This window comes from Ambystoma mexicanum, chromosome 4q, assembly GCF_040938575.1.
Source record: "Ambystoma mexicanum isolate Mex_15411 chromosome 4q, UKY_AmexF1_1, whole genome shotgun sequence".
In the NCBI taxonomy this organism is placed as follows: Eukaryota; Metazoa; Chordata; class Amphibia; order Caudata; family Ambystomatidae; genus Ambystoma; species Ambystoma mexicanum.
The window spans coordinates 1,131,557,633-1,131,574,539 of NC_090928.1; the positions used below are offsets into that span (position 1 = coordinate 1,131,557,633).

Here is a 16,907-nt window from a genome sequence, read left to right on the forward strand (position 1 = left end):
CGGCTGAGGGGGATCCAGGGTGAGTCACTCGAATTGGATAATTATAAGAGGAACTTTGTGTTTGATTTTTGTACATCAGGCCCTCTGAATCAAGAGACCTTTGAGAAGTAAACAGACTTGCACCACAAGGCCCTGATGCTGGTTATGGAACTGTATCCTTGTGCTGAAGAAGCCAGAGTGTGTGCTCTACTCGAGTGAACCGCCTTGTCCCATGTTGAAAACGTGGGGAAGAAAGGCCAACTGCCTGAGCATCCTGACGTATCATTTTGTGAACACTTCTTTCTCTTTCTTTTACACTACCCCACACTATGTATAGCGGTAAGGATTAGCAATAGTTTTTTTAGTATAGGCCGAGACTCCACTAGGACTGAATTATTATTATTTGATCAATCACAGAAGGTTTTGCTTCAGTTGAGGCTTGTCTAGTCGGCAACTCCTTAGATACCCGTTGAATAAATGATCTATGTAGTTGTGTTATACGTACTGATTAGGTAGTTTGTCGCGTCTCACTGGAGTAAGCGGATAGAAGCCAAAAACTGCTGTATCAGAAAGAGAAAAAAAAAGTAAACTCCTGGAGATCTGCGCCAATACTTTTTAGATTTCAAGATGTATTAGTGACCTCATAGCACATGATGCCCCTGCTGATGACACGTGTTTCGGCTAGATATAGCCTTTCTCAAATCAGGGTAGAATCATTTTAAAAGTTGACGCTATATATTCCAAGCGTGGTACGTCATGGGTCTGATCCCTTTGGTCACCTATGAGCGGCATGAGTTACACGCATCGGCTCCTTACACCCCATTATTATTTGATGGTTGTAGCTTGCTCCCATCTGTAGATTTAGGATTAGATGGGCATTTATCATACCCTTGTTGAAGTTCAATAAACATCCTTGAACTGTGGTCACTTGTGTCTGTCTTACTGTTGATTACATGTCTTCCTTACACATCTATGTAAAGCTATGTGAGAAAAACCCATTCAGGTGGCATAGCTCTTACGGCCAGACTTTTGTTATGGGCTGGATCATCTGTTTCGTAGGCGACCCTGATTGCATGCAGTGGACTAATTATGCCATTAATTTCCAGTTTTTCACAAAACAGACAGTGACTGGTTGAATAGATAAATAATTAATCCCGACCCTGACCAGTATGCCTTCTGGTGTGGATTATAAATGGAGGGCTGGGGAGGGTAGGTCTTATACCCATGTGAAGAGGGCATTTACAAAGAAGCAGCTGAGCGCCATATTCCTGAAACTGAATCCCCAGCAGCAAAGCAAGAAGTGGGTGCTAGAACCAGGAGACTGCAATACCTTAGAGATCTTGGGGGAGATCAGTGTTCCCATGTTAATAACAATCCCGCCATTTTATTGTTCATCCCATCACAATTTGTTTGCACCAATTCCAAGGAGGGAATCCCAATTTAGTTCTAGCTAAACCCCAAACATAATAGGCATTCATCGCAATCCTGTGCATGTTCTAAATACAAACATGCTTGATCTGCTGCATAATTAGGTCATATGGCTGTCGATCCGCCACACTATCCGAGAACTGGGTTGCTCTTGCGGCTGCATGAAGGGACTAAATCCATCTCATTGAGTACAAAGAAGATTAGAATGGGCGAGAGTGTTTTATCGCAGACAGATATGGCATTTTATCAGCAGATAGATGACTGAGGGCTTTGGAGAATTAGAGTGTGAAATAATGACACGAAATAGAGTGAAAGTGTGGGTGTTAGAGTGTCTCAGGGATGGGAGGAGGAGAAGGATAGATGGGAGACCGATTGAGAGGCTATGGGGTGGCAGTTGGTGAAGGCAAGAGGAGTTTACAAAGTTTGTACTTGCCGAGGGCATACAACCCTACAATTGGAGGCAGAGGAGTAAGATTAGTGCTCATGTGTGGGGGATAAGGAAGCTAGGGGAAAGCATGGCATGAAAGTGTTCTCCCTACAAGTCTTCTTAGATACAGGTGGCCTGCAGATCCTTCCATTCAGGTCCATCTTAAATGTAATCACAATCTATTTCATCCAAAGACAGAATTGTGGGGAGTCTATTCAAAACCCACATTTTCATGCAGCAAGAACCACAGCATGTATATATTGAAAATCTTATTCCTATGATCACAGTTTAAAGAAAAGGTTTATAGAAATAAAAATGACTGCAGGCTATCGAAAAGGAAGACAGGCAAATAGTAGAAATAGAACAGTGGATGCGAAAAGAGTTGTCCTCAAATAAAAAAACCTAAGGAAGAATTAGTTGGAGGAGCCAAAAAATCATGTTGAAATGCATGCCTCCAAAAACGTAAGACACTAAGAACAGTCTTGTAATGCAATGTAAAGTGAGCTTGGGTAGTGTAACTTCTGCCATTTTAGTGGGGAAATCAGCATTCTGTGATGGTGGGTGAAAGAAAACTGATTGTCGCTGGAGAAGGACTATTTTGAACAAATTTGCAGACCTCAATCCACTCCAGTTTGACTGAATTCCACCTTTCGAAGGAAAAACCGTTCAAGCAATTGCTTAGCATGTGACGACCATACACTTGCTTTGCTAGGCAGTAAGAATACTTGCATATGTTTACAAAGCAAAGCTGAAAGATACTGAGGCAGCGCAAGTGCATAGAAAATAAATATAGTGCATGTAAGACAAATGTTATCATTTTCTGAAACAGCTTTCTAATAATTTATCATATTCATTAATAAGGTAATACAAACATACAAAACTTTACACAACGCAAATGGATTAGGCAGACATTTTAATTTATTTACTCTACCTTCTGTCCAGCAATGACAACCCGGTCCCCCAAGTTGAGGCCAACTGAGAGAAGCATGTCCTTGCCAGAAACATGATCATAATTTTGCAGAAGGGTCTTTGAAATGTCACAAGCCATCGGCAAAGCACCTAGAAGCATCTGCTTGAGTTCTTTAGCAGTGGCAGCGGCATCAGCCATCTCTAGCGGCATATCAACGGGATCAGGTACAACATCAGCAGGAATCTGTCCTTTGTCATTCTACAGCAAAGCATGAAGAGATATTACATTGAAATGGCATATCATTTCACAATGTTGTGCAGTACAAAAAGCAGCACATAGATTTTGGTGTTTTTGATTACAGACAACCTGTAATATTGACAGCTGAGAAGATATTTAGATTATCTACAGCTTTAGAATATTTTCTAGCGCTCAAAAGTAGGAAAGCAAATCATACACAAAGATGAAAAACATGGAGAAAATGGATAGATTTTGGTGTTTTTGATTACAGACAACCTGTAATATCGACAGCTGAGAAGATATTTAGATTATCTACAGCTTTAGAATATTTTCTAGCGCTCAAAAGTAGGAAAGCAAATCATACACAAAGATGAAAAACATGGAGAAAAATGGCTAATAGCCACCTAAACATCAGAAGTCAAATATGATACTGCAGCTTATTTGTTTCAATATCAGATACCAACTGTCAACAGCATTTTATTTCCGATGAGCCACAGACATACGTGAGCCACTGTGTTAAGTATTTCAATCAGGCGATACACCCTGGTCTCAGCCTAGTATGCAGCGCGCATATGAAATGCCTATTTTATTAGGTCTATAGGTTCAATATTCGGAGTGATATACCACTCATATCACACCCCTTCTCAAAATACTCCCAGGTCACAATGGACCAGGAATCAGGCTGGTTGGTTAAGGTAATATTTATTTATTTAAAATTCAAATTAAACATATACTTTTGAATAGGGAGCAGCAATCACCAATGTGGTGACAATAACTGATAGGAAGTATGTAAGGCAGTTAAATTCACTTTTTAGCAACACACATAAAACACAGAGAAAAGAACACTTTTGGCTTGTTTGACAAGATAGTACTTCGGTTAGGTTTTCCCCCTGCACTATTCCTCAACCCACCAATAAGCAATTCTGAGAAGATATAAGGAAGCAGCAGGTATTCAGGAATCAAGAACAGTAACCAGAATTTAAATACTACCTTCTGTAAAGTTTTACACGGATTTTCAAACCGTCATCTGCGACATACATACAGGAGCCAGCATAGACGTTAACTGTCTTTATTCTCTTCAGGCTGTAACTGTCGAAACCGTCCCCCAAACCCTCCCTAGCCCAAAGCCATCCCATGTATGCGGAAATGACCGCAACTGAGAACAGCCCACATAACGATGTGGGAAAGGTAAACAAATGACCCGTAACACAATCTGACATCTCCCCCCTTTTTAACATTAAAGGTCATTGTCTTTCTCGCTCCATCTCTTCAATAAGTCTGAGGTTTCATTCGACTTTTGTGGTCGTCCCCCATTCCTGGGAGTGCCATCAGTTTCCTCATATTGCATTTTGTTGTCCTCTTCTTCTGAAGCCTCACTGTCACCTAAATAAGGTTCATCTCGCAATTTTCTTTCATCATTGTCTTCATCTCTATCTCTAGTACATTCTGAGATGGACGTTCTTCGTTTGAAATGCGAAACATTGCGGGTCACAGATGTCTGATCAGGTCTCTGTGCTGTGATCATAGTTCAGTTTTTCTGTGTCACAATTAGTGGTTCTTTTGCAAAAGTTGCATCTTATTTTCGTTGTTTCGGTTGACGTATCCACACCTGGTCTCCAAGATCCATAGTAGACTCTTGCGCTATCCTTTTGTAGTCTGTCTGGTTTTTCATCTTGATCTTCGCATTTTGATCTCTTTCTCTAGCTTCCAGTTCTAATGGTGTCACCGGTACAGGACTGGGGTCTTCAGGTAAACAAGTTCTGATGGGTTTTCGAAACATAAGATCCGCCGGGCATACCCCCGTTGTGCTGTGCAGTGTATGTCTATAATCTCTTAGGAATTGGTATAGAGCTTGTTCAAATGGTTTATTGAGTACCGCAGCTATTTGTAGTGTTCTTAACATTTGCCATAAATCGCTCAACGATGCCATTTGCCTGAGGCCATCTGGGCATTATTTTCCTGTGTTGGAAACCCATATATTTAGAGAAATTTTCAGAATCTTGGCTCATGAAAGGTGCACCATTGTCAGACTATCACTCGTGGTATTCCATATGTGGATAACATGCGAGCAAGAGCTGACACTTGATGCAAACGTACTGTCAATAATTTGTGCTTCTGGGAATCTTGATTGTTCATCTATTAATACCAAGACATATGTGCCATCTCTCAATGGTCCAAAGAAATCTGCAGCAAGTTCTTCCCACACATGACCAGGTAAAGGAGACATTTGAAGTGGGTTTGGATGAGGGGGTGGCGCTACTTGTGCACACGTCGGGCATGTACCCACGATTTCTTCCACCATGGCATCTAGCCGTGGGAACCATACCTTTTGTCGTAATAATCTTTTGGTGGCAACCACTCCTCGATGACTTTCGTGTGCCAGGTGTATTGTTTTGGCTCTCAATGATCTAGGAATGAGTACTTAGCACTCTTTCAGCACAACCTTCTCATCAACTATAGAGAGTTCATCTCGTACTTGGTCAATCCATTTGATGTCCTCTTGAACCTCCTCCGTTTCCTGTTTTGCTTGTTGTCTCATGTGTGCTTTTCTTTCCTCTTGTATGCAGTGTCGAACTATTCTGAGGGCCGGGTCCAATTCCGATTGTGAGATGGTGTCTGTCCATCCCACTGGCAAAGGTTGTAAGTGATGAACTACATAATTAAAGTACTCATCTGCAATGGACGGTTGAGGACTTGCCGATCCCGTCGGGTGACGTGACAGATAGTCTGCCGGATTTTCTTCTTTTCCTGGACGATGTTTGATGTTAAACTTGTAGTCCTGTAATCACAGACCCCACCTGGCTATCCTCAGGAGCATCCTTGCTTTTGGATCTCCATAAATTGTGAGCACGGCTTGGTGGTCAGTTATTATAAATTCCTTCCCATATAAAAATAAATGAAAATACTCGCATGCCCACACCACAGCCAAACTTTCTTTTTCCGCTTGTGAATAAGCCTGTTCTGTGGGAGTTAAGCTTCTGCTGGCATATGCTACTATGTGTACATTTGTATGTGCTTCAGGATCTTTTTGCGTTAGTATAGCTCCCAGACCTACAGGACTTGCATCAACTATTACTTCGGTGTCTCTTTTAGAGTCATAATAAGCCATGTCTTCAGCTTTTGTAATGACATTTCGTATTGTTTCAAATGCATTCTGACGTTCTTCAGACCATATAAATGGTTGTCCTTTCGTGTTAATATACGCAGTGGATTACTCACAGTGGCATAATCTTTGAGATAATGAGAACAATAACTTGCCAAACCAAGGAACGACCTCAACTCTGTTATTGTCTTTGGAGGTAAAGCTAAATTAAGAGCCGAAACTTTGTCAGGGTCTGGTCTCATCCCTTTGTTAGAAAAGATGTGTCCGAAAAATCTTAGAGATCCCTTACTAAATTCACATTTTGCTTTGTTAAGTGTTAAACCTGCATTTTCCAGTACTTCACACACTCTGAAGAGCCAAGTCATGTTCTTCCTGATTTTTGCCAAAAACCAATACATCATCCGAATAATTTAAACAGTTAGGTACATGTCTAATGACTCTGAATCTCTTCCTGAAAGATTTCAGCCGCAGATGAAATTCCGAAACTTAGTCTTTTGTATTGAAATAACCCGAGGTGAGTAACAAATGTTGTTATGTACCTCGATTCAGGAACTATTTCTATATGATGGTACCCTTTTGTGAGGTCCAATTTCGAAAAAACTTGTGCTCCATGTAACAGATGAATCATATCCGTAATTCTGGGGGCTTGGTGTCTCTCTCTTTCTATTGCTGCATTGGCTCTTCTCATATCGACACACAACCTTATTGAACCATTGGGAGATTTTTTTGGAACTGGAACTATGGGAGATACCCAATGTGTGGGTCCTGATACTGGTTCAATGACATTGAGTTTGATAAGCTTATGTAATTCTTCTTCAACTTGTTGTTGAATGTTCACAGGTATTCCACGATAGTGTTGAGCCACTGGGGGAACATCTGTATTGATGTGTAGATGTACTTTCCTGTGTTTTAGTTTTCCCAAACCTTTGAAAAGCTTAGGAAATGCTTTGTCTATGGCTTCCGTCTTGGCAAAATATTTGTGAGCCATTAGTTGATATAGAATGTGAACTAAACCCATTTCTACTGCCGTTTTGAAACTTAGAATACATCCACTATTAAATTCTGTTTTCAAAATGTGTAGGGGAATCTTCGCCGCATGAGCTTTGTGCACACACCATGCTGAAATGGTCCCTTTGCAGGGTAGCGGTGTCGTTGCTCCGTATGGATAGATGCCAATAGTTGCTTTACGTATTTTTGGTGGGCTAGTGAGCGAATTGTATGCTTGTTCACTTATAATGTTGACTGTCGCTCCAGTGTCTATAAGAAATTCTAATGGAGTGTTATTTACTTGCAATGTAAGAGTGGGGCTCTGCTGGGTGGCTGTAGCATTGTTGAGAGCCCACACATCCTTTTTTTCTTTGATCATTATCTGATGACTGAGATTCACTACTAGATGGAGAGCGGGTCTCGATGTATCTAACAAATCTTCTTCTCTGTGACTTTCTGGAACCCTCTGATGGTCTTATCTCTTGCGTAAAGATTTTTCCTAGTTCTTTCCTCCCGTCTTGAGATCGTCTGTGCTCCAACCTCTCTTCGATCTGATGAACTAAGATGTGAACTTCTCCTTCTTTCTTGCTATTTTTGCCTACTGGTTACAGGTCTTGGTGCATTCTTGCATACCACTCAATAGTGATCCATTCCGCCACAAGCCGCACAACGTTGTCCTATAGCAGGACATTCACCTATGTGTGGATATTCAAATCCACAGCGATAACAAGTTGCATCTGTCCTTTTTCCGCTTTGAGTAGGTGCAGTGTGCAATATGTTGATGGTGTCAGTATTAGTTGTTGACTGTTGAATGGTAACTTTTCCTAGATTGTCTAATTGGTACTCTACAGCCGCTTCCATCCGGGCTAATGCCAAAATTTCTTCTAATGACCGTTGTTTTTGAAGCAATTGTTTTCTAAAAGGTTGAGACATGCATCCTGCTATAACCTGTGATCTTAGTGCTTCTTCATTTTAATATTTATGAAATTCACAGTATTTTAGCTTAATGCGTAAGTGCATCACAAAACTGTCCAAAGATTCCCCTTTTTCTTGTCTTGTAGTGTGAAACACATGACGTTCATAGTCAATATTGGTGTGTGGGGCAAAATATTCGGACAATTTGCCATTAAGTTCTTCATAAGATACTGTTTCTACATTTAGCAGCTCACCAGCTATGTCTCTGACAGCTGGACCTACTGCCATGAACAACGTGTTTTTGAGCCCAACATCTTCTACAAGTCCTATTGCGCCTGCATAAAATTTGAAATCACGCAACCATATGACCCATCGGGGCCCCAAGTTAGAAGTGTCTCTGACATCAAAAGGGCCTGGCATAGGCATGTTTTGTGAAGCACTACTACCACTTTGCATATGCTGAGCATCATCAGCAGTTGTATCTGCATCCCTTGATGAAGATGCTACAGGATTGTCAGTTTCTGACATGATGACTGATGACTGGTTTCAACAATGATGTGAAATGTTAACTCTTTATGTTGAAATACCTTCAGCACCACTGTGTATATCAATACATTTACCTTTTGTATAATACTTTTATGCCACTTGTTTTTTTAATTGGCATGATGGTTCACAGTGAAATATGGCATTCTTTGCCTTTTGTAAAGCCTCTTTGGGCTATAGAAATTAGCTTTGTTAAAGTTTTCCTTCGTATATTGTAGGCAGTTCCTTGTTGTCTCAATTTCTTTTTCAAAACAAACTATATTGAAACATTCAGCATCAGGCTTTACTAATTCTTGTCATGCATTTTTGAGTTGCTAACAACAAATCCATTCAGACAGCAACACTAGGCGTGATAGTACACAAAAAGCTTTCCTCAGCTTTTCTTAACTGAACTCCAAGTGTACATGACCAATGTTCTGCCAATTAATTAACAGCAATTCCTGCGACACTGCCGTAATCCAAATAGCATGTGTTTTTTTTTTTCTTTTTCAGGCCAATATATTTGCCTGCTTTAGTGCAGGAATAGAGCTGCCACCACCACTTTGCACATGGCTTTGGCTCTACATTTGCTGGGACACTCTCACCTGAGGAGCGCCGACGCGCCTGGCCGCACGACTGCAGTCCTCAGTGCCGTCCCGTGTCGCAGGCTTGAGGTGCGCCGACACGCTTAACCGCTCGACCCGCGGTCCTCACGTAGGCACGGGTGGGTGTAGAACCCCTTGTCGCCAATTGTAAAGTTTTACACGGATCTTCAAACCGTCATCTGCGACATACATACAGGAACCAGCATAGACGTTAACTGTCTTTATTCTCTTCAGGCTGTAACTGTCAAAACCGTCCCCCGATCCCCTCCCTAGCCCAACGACATCCCGTGTATGCGGAAATGACCGCAACTGAGAACAGCCCACATAACGATGTGGGAAAGGTAAACAAATGACCCGTAACACAATCTGACAGAGTAGATATAAGGAAGCAGCAGGTATTCAGGAATCAAGAACAGTAACCAGAATTTAATTACTACCTTCCCTCCCCAAACAAGAGACAAAAACGGGTTGAAAATCTTACACTTTTAAAATGACATTTCAAAATGGCTGTGGAAAACAATGAATGTGTGTAAAAATCCTTACATCAATACAAATTTCTATGGGAGCAACACTGGAAATATGCTAACAATCATGAGCTATAGTTTGAGCAAAATTAAACACTTTCAATCTGAATGGAAGGTTGGAAATAATTTAAATTGAAAATCACAAGTGTAAAACTTGGCAGAAATGTGGATTCCCGCCTAAAGTTGACCAAACGGTTTTTAAGAAAAACGGGTGAAATATACTGATTCTGAGTGCGGTTTTTAGGTTCGGATGCAGCTATGGGTCTTAAGTATAATGCAGAGTTGAAATGAAGTCTTTAGTTATTAAATTAAGCGAGTTATGCAATGTTGAATGAGAGGCATTTTTGGAAATAAAGGCACAAAAAAGAAAACAGAAATCAACTTTTACAAGGATAGTTTTATTCTACACTAGGGCATTCAGGCTAGGTTACCAGATTGAAATACCGTAAGCTCCACTGTTGATCCGCGGAACCAACCTCAGCACCTCCGTGTCCGCCCTGGCGGACTCAGTCCGATTACCTGAGGGAGGATTTAAGGGTTTGGGATTTCACAAGACAAACTTATTTAAAGAAGTTAGCGCTAGCGCAAAGAATCAAAGGCAAGGTTTCAAGAATGGTTGTGCCAATATTACAAGTTCTTAAGGTAAGGATATGATGGTTTAGGGATTGGGATGGAACAAAACAAGGCAAGGTATGCTATGATGTTCTATGCTTCCTATTAATACTTACAGTCCACTTTTATTTAGGATTTTGGACCGTCAAGGGTTGTGGTCATCACACGGATCAGGTCTAAACAAGGACAGCAGGGCACCTCAGGCGGGATAAGGTCAGCTGTGCGGTTCTGGTCACTGGAATGGCATCTGAAGACTGCACTGGTTACTGGAGACGGGTGATCAGTGGGATGGCGAGTTTGGAGTAGGCATGCATTTAGTAGTAGCAAGCCAGCTGGATCAAGATGCTTCCCTGGGGATTTGGGATTGCTTCAGAGTTTGAGGCCTAGCTGAAAAAGGGGTCAGCAATGCTTAGGCCTTGGCTTTGTAATGAAATCAGGAATCGGGAACAAGGATGGAGAAATCAGGAACAAGGCGCCACGCAGAAAACCAGGATGAAGTCAGGAATCGGTGTGTCCTGGTGTGCTGTCGGGTTCCCCTATTTATCATGCCAAATGACATCACTAAATTATATGGCAGGGGCAGTCTTACTGTCCACACCCCTACTGCTAGGATTGGGCAAAAGCACAGTTTCTGCCTTGCTTTTCGCTGATTTGATCACAGAAAATGATGTCATGTTTTATGGTGCTACTTTTACAATGTCTGGAAACCTCCCATAGCTATTGGGACCCAAATCTAACTTTCCCACAAATACATATTTATGTAGTGATGATCTCTAAGAAAATCAGGTGCACAGGTTACATATTTCGTGGGTCACATTTCAATCCAAGTCCCAAATCTGAGACCTGGCTTTACCTTTCTGCTACATTTTGGCAATTTTAACCATGAAAGATTTGGCCTAACATTTCCCAATGATGTACATAGATGCGCAATTACCCCTGGAATATGTATACAAAATGTTATAGTTGCTGCATTAATACTTTTCGTGCAATTGGTCATTCTTCACAACTTCTGTTCCTTACGCAGTAAGAAGCTCTACCAAGTTTTCAAATGAATAGCATAAAATTAGATTTAGAATTATGCACTTTTCACATTTTTCCTCATTCTTGTGGCAAAGTTAAATATCTTTGAAGTTCAGTCACAAATGGGCTTTTAAACACCAAATGTCCTTGTCAGTTTTTTTTTTCTTTTTCAACCAAGTGTAAGCACAAGACAATCCTTTGATGTAGAATGAGGGGCCTCTTCCTTGAGAGTGAAGCTTCCTGCCCCTCCCACTGGAAGGGTGAGTGTCTTAGCATGCTACTGTCTTGGCCTGGGGCAAAGACGAATGTCTAATGTGACTTGAAAGGCTCCATTGTCCTGGGGATTCCAAGCCTCCAGCCAGCAATTAGCCTTTTCCTGTTCCAGCAGTTGAGGAGTCACCCTTTCTCAGGGTCAGCACTGACAGAGCAGTTTTTTTTTTCTTTGACATAGTTTGCCAACTCAGCCTGGGTTTTAGCTTTGATTTATACTTTAAAATCTTAACATTAAACAGATAGGGCCTCATTCCGAGTATGGCGGTAAGGGATAGCGGCCACCGCTAACGAGAGCGGTGGCGGTAATCCCTTACCGCCATACTCCGAGTTCCCTTAGCGCCATGGTGCTTTTAACACCTGCTTTTAGCAGGCGTTAAATACCATGGCGCTAAGGGACCTTGATGTTAATTACGCCACCGTAATTTACGGTGGCGTAATTGACGCCTTCCCCACTCCCATTATGCCCTATGGGGCAAGAATGGGAATGGGGAAGGGTAAATGGGGATTGGGGAATTACCGCCCCGCCAACCTTGGAATGGGGCGGTAATTCCGCCAACCACCAAGGCGCTGCCGGTCCGGGTACGGTGTCAACCAAGGCGTTAATAGCGCCATTGGTTAGCGCCGTACTCGGAATGAGGCCCATAGAATTAAACAGTTTATAAGTGTGTCTTTACCATTAACAAATCGGTTTACATTTCTTAAGTAATTAAGCCTTGACACAACAATGTACTTTTAAAATAGGCGATTTACCCCCTTCATTCAGGAAAAAGCCCATTTTACCTTTTCTTAAGTTCGGTTTTCCTCTGCAGCAAATATACACTTTGGACAGCTCGAATCCTTTCCTCGAGTGCTTTAGTTGTTTGCAGTATGAATAAACTTATCAGACATTTTGTTAGACCGTGATACAGTTGAGACAAATCTGCCTTTGGCCTACCCCTTAGTGGGCGACCATGCATCAGTCTTAGACAATCTCCTAGGAGGGGTGTGGATCACTATGCCCCCCCTTCTCTTGTATCTCAGGGCCTTTGTGCACTGTGTTACTCCTAGATTACTCCTATCTTACTCCAATGGACACATTAACGTAAGACACAAAGAAAACACATGAATCGATTCAACAATAGAAACACTTTTATACATACATAGCAATGCATGATGCAAACACTACTATAATGCAAATCTCGAATTTGCACCTTTTATGCTTTTGGTGCAAATCTACCATGCAATGCAATTACTATAAACCTTACAGGCTTCTAATGCAAGCATACTTCACACTCTCTAAGACAAACCTTGTGTGATTACCCCCATCTATAGCTCTGTGTGAGTGTCTGTTCTAATTCCTCATGCACGTGTCTTATTCAGCAATACTCCCCTTTTTCCTGTTCTTTGCCCTGTCTCTACTCTCCCGCTAACTTCTGCAACCAGTCAGTCAGTGTCAGGGCCAGGCTTCTCTCTGCCAGGTCTCATCAGCTTTGCTCAGAATGCTTCCCCAAGCTCTCTTGATCTCAGAGTCATCCAAACGTCTCTCCTATGCCACTGCCAAACATCTCTCTTCCATCTCACTGTCAGCTCCCTCGATCTCAGAGCTATATCTCCAACTACATCCCATAGAGCAGAGCAGCAACTAGCTACAATCTCAGAGCCTCACCTCTCATTATACTGTTCAATGATGTATTCAAATCTCTATGGTTACACTTACTCTCTAAGCTAAAATGTCTCTTTCTGTCTGTCAGCGTTTCTAAAAATGAGCAGTGCCTAAATGTCTGTGTTGCATGTACTTGTACTTTGCAATCACTGTGTGTTCTTTGTCAATGTGACATTTCGGCCCATCAATATTATGGCCTTCTTCTATCTGCCTGCAGTACAAAATGCCATCTCCTCCTATTTCTCCATTCAAATCCCTCTATCTTTCTGCATGCATACAAATCTCTTCTCCCTCTCTATGGCACAGTCCCCACCTTCCCTCTCTGCGAGGCACAAACCATGCTGATAAGGCCAGCATCCCTCTCCTCTTGGACAAAGATCATGTTATCTGTGTCTCTGCCAAGCAAACTGTTTACGAATTCTTGCACACTAACTCATAACAATCTTTGCACTCCGCAGAAAGGAACAGCGTCTGTGTGTCTCAATGGAATGGCTTCATAATGCCATAGGCCTCATTCTTTCTCTATTCCCAAAGATAGTGCCTAACTCATTCATTCATTCATACCAAGCACTATACTCAAAGCTCAATGCATATTCTAAGTGCACACTCACTGCGTGTCTCTCTACAATGCATACATAATACATAACAAAATATCTCTACATGTGTCTCTAAATGTCTCTACATGGCACTTCAAATATAACAGGCCTCATTCTATATTCAAATTGCAAATGCATACAAAGTGGCAGAATAATGTGGATAGTCTAATGTTACTATTTCATGTCACTACTAATCAGTACTAATCAGAATGTATGATGGATAACTAAATAGGATGCAATGATGGATAACTAACCCCTAAATGGGTAATGATTCTCTTACAATGGGTAATGATTCTATAATGAAAGCAAACCAGGTCTGTCCATACTATCAGGTTCTACAATTTGTTTCAAGTCACTCTCTGCACAGCTCATTTTTGATACTTGTTGCAAAGTTTTAGCTGTGTTTCCCTTAGAAAACAAAAAACACAGTCCCTGGTTTGCTTTTCAAAGGATATTATTGCCAGGAGCTGTCATTCAATGAGGCCCGGTTCCTCTGAGCCACAATGAATAATCCTGGGCATTGCAGGGCCCTTTTTGATCATAGTGGTTTATGAGAAATGAATGGATTTAGCGCCAAGCAGCACTTTTTAAGATTGGGAAAGTGTCAATCTAAAAGGCCTTTTTGGGGTTTTCAGTACAATGATGCTGCTTCATTTACTTTGCTCCATGTAAATGTTATAGAGCCCACTGGCATACTCCTGCAGTGAGGACTCTGTTTCAACCCCTCCTGAACTGTGTGTGGCAGGGGGTGTGCAGCCATTTTCTGGTTGCGACACAAACGCAGTTTTAAAGATCTTGGCACGCTCAGGAGTCAGCAAAGTCCTTTTGGACCGTTTCTTTCACCATTGCAGTAAAGTGATGTAGTCAGGCACATCTGAGTAGGTCAAAATATCCCACAACTGACAGAGGTGAACCACACCCATTACTTCACAATGATGCAATAAAAGGGGTCATGTTTTAGGGAGGTGGCGCAGTGAGAGATCAGATAGTGTGGTATGCACACAAGGCTGTTCAGCCATGATGCACAATACAATACGCTCACAATACAATACGTGGGTATGCCCTGTGCACCCTAATCTTCCAATAAAGGTCTACTTAGCCGTCTGAGAACCAGACTAGGGAATCACTTGGGCACTACGTGCCTGTCATGTTGTATTATGTGTAATGGAAAGATCTGCTAGACGCAGATGTCACATGGCTTGTCCAATTGAAATTGCACAGGTCTTGACTGTTGCTGTAAAGCAATCCCTGCAAAGCTAGAGGATGCTTATTAAGGAGTTTGCTGTAAATGTAACCAACTACATTTATCTTACTGACTGTAAGGGGGCAGAAGAAGGACTCCGACACAAAGGTGGCATGTTTGGGGCTAAAGAATTTTCCTGCTATTTGCAAAAACAATCTCTTACAAACAGGGTGAAATGACTCCCTCCCACTAGTCTTCTCATTTAGTTTCCACATTTACAACACCCAGCTCGGAGTGTTATGAGGGTCTGCAACCCTAGTTCCTTTCTTCGTCTTTGGTCTGGTCCCCATGGTCCATTTCCCTGCCAAGTACTGGCATGAGGACAATGACTCTTATAGCTCTCTTGATTTGGGGTCCGCCACCCTTCCTTGGTAGCCAGTGGGCTTGTGCCTACTAATGAGGGGCATCCTCTTTAGCGTTTCTAATATGCAGGGGGTGGGGGTTCTCCAACCCGTCACTGCTATACAGTGGGGTTATCCCTGCCACTGGAGTGAAGTCTGTGGCACTCCCCTGCCCAGTGTCAGCAGAGAGACTGTGGGGCAATTGCTACTGCCGGCATGTGGTTCTCTCCCGCATCAACTCTGGGTTTCCTGTGCTTCCACTTACCTCTCTCGGGGTCGTAGCATGTCACCGGGACGGCACGGCTCCCCCGGTGTCCAACTCTCACCAGCTCTGTGGGGCAGTCTTCCCCACCGAAAGCCTTGGCTTGCTTGCCCTTCGGTTGCTTCTGTGTGTGGGACCACTCCTACATGCCCACCGAAGACCAGGGTCAGCCATTGGCCAGCGTCTTCCCGCCTCCCTCTCCCCTGCATCTCGCAGACCCGTTTGAAGCTCCCATCTCCTGCACACTCGACGTCTGCAGCCTTTCAGGGCTTGATTCCACACAGGAGACAATCCCTTATCTATTTTTATACTTTGTTGCAGTTTGTAACCATTGAGTCCTTTGTTGGTTTCCCGTGGGTAATCCTTGGATCTTCACAGGGCTTCCTAGTCTCAGTACCAGCATGGTTAGTACTTCAGTTCTTCTTCGTCCCAGTAATGGCCATTGCCTTAAGCAGTTCGCTTTACAGCAATAGACAGTCTTAGAGTCCAAGTAAAGACTGGAATCAGACAAAGGGGCTGAAGGAGATTGGGGTGCGGTGTGACATGATATGCTACCCCGTAGAGGTAATCGTCCTTTTCCCTGGGGTGGGGGGTGGTCCCTCCCCACAAGATCCTCCCTCATTATTCGACCTCCAGGGGGATTATCTGGTAGTTGTCTCTCCTCCCTGGCCTCATCGGGAAAAGGCTCTCCCTCAGGAAGAAGTGATGACATGTAGCGAATCGTCACACTACCCTACCATTATACTCTAACGGGTCAGATGAACACCACATGGGGCAACAAGAAGGTCCTGACCATTTAAGGGGACAATGGAATTAGTGCCAGTAGAAATGGTACCGGGATACCAAATAGGCATACAGTCCCATTAAGAGCCCCCCACACCCCTGATATCCGAAGATGTGCCCCTTAATCCACAGTACTCACTATTCTGCCTGTCACTACCCCACAAAGGGAATCCCCCACCGTGACCCAGTCACTTCATGGCTTCCAGGAGAAGGAGGGTTTAAAAATGCGAGATCCACAGGCAGTAGAAGTGCAATGTGAGGAATGCCAGTCAGTGCACATGCATGAGTCGCATCTGAAAACCAAGCCTATTATAGGTTTGGCCTGCATGTAATTTCGGCCACATGCTTTCGGTAAATCAATATAACATTCGACCCAGAATCCAACAATCACACAATCATGAGAGTGGCTGCACACAAATGTAAAAAGCTAACCCAGCGGAGGGATGAAAGCCCTGTATAAGCCAGGAGAATAAAAGGGATAGTGCTGTTCTTTGGAGA

The 16,907-nt window shown here is 42.7% G+C and overlaps 1 protein-coding gene across 6 annotated transcripts in view; it reads right to left on the reverse strand.

Moving 5' to 3' along the window:
• Positions 1-16,907, reverse strand: part of CLIP4 (CAP-Gly domain containing linker protein family member 4) — a 609,451-nt gene that overhangs the window by 430,489 nt on the left and 162,055 nt on the right. For all 6 annotated transcript variants that reach the window (XM_069608715.1, XM_069608714.1, XM_069608711.1 and 3 more), the window contains exon 7: positions 2,766-3,002. In XM_069608715.1, the coding sequence (XP_069464816.1) occupies positions 2,766-3,002 (237 nt within the window). The remainder of the gene's footprint in view (positions 1-2,765; positions 3,003-16,907) is intronic.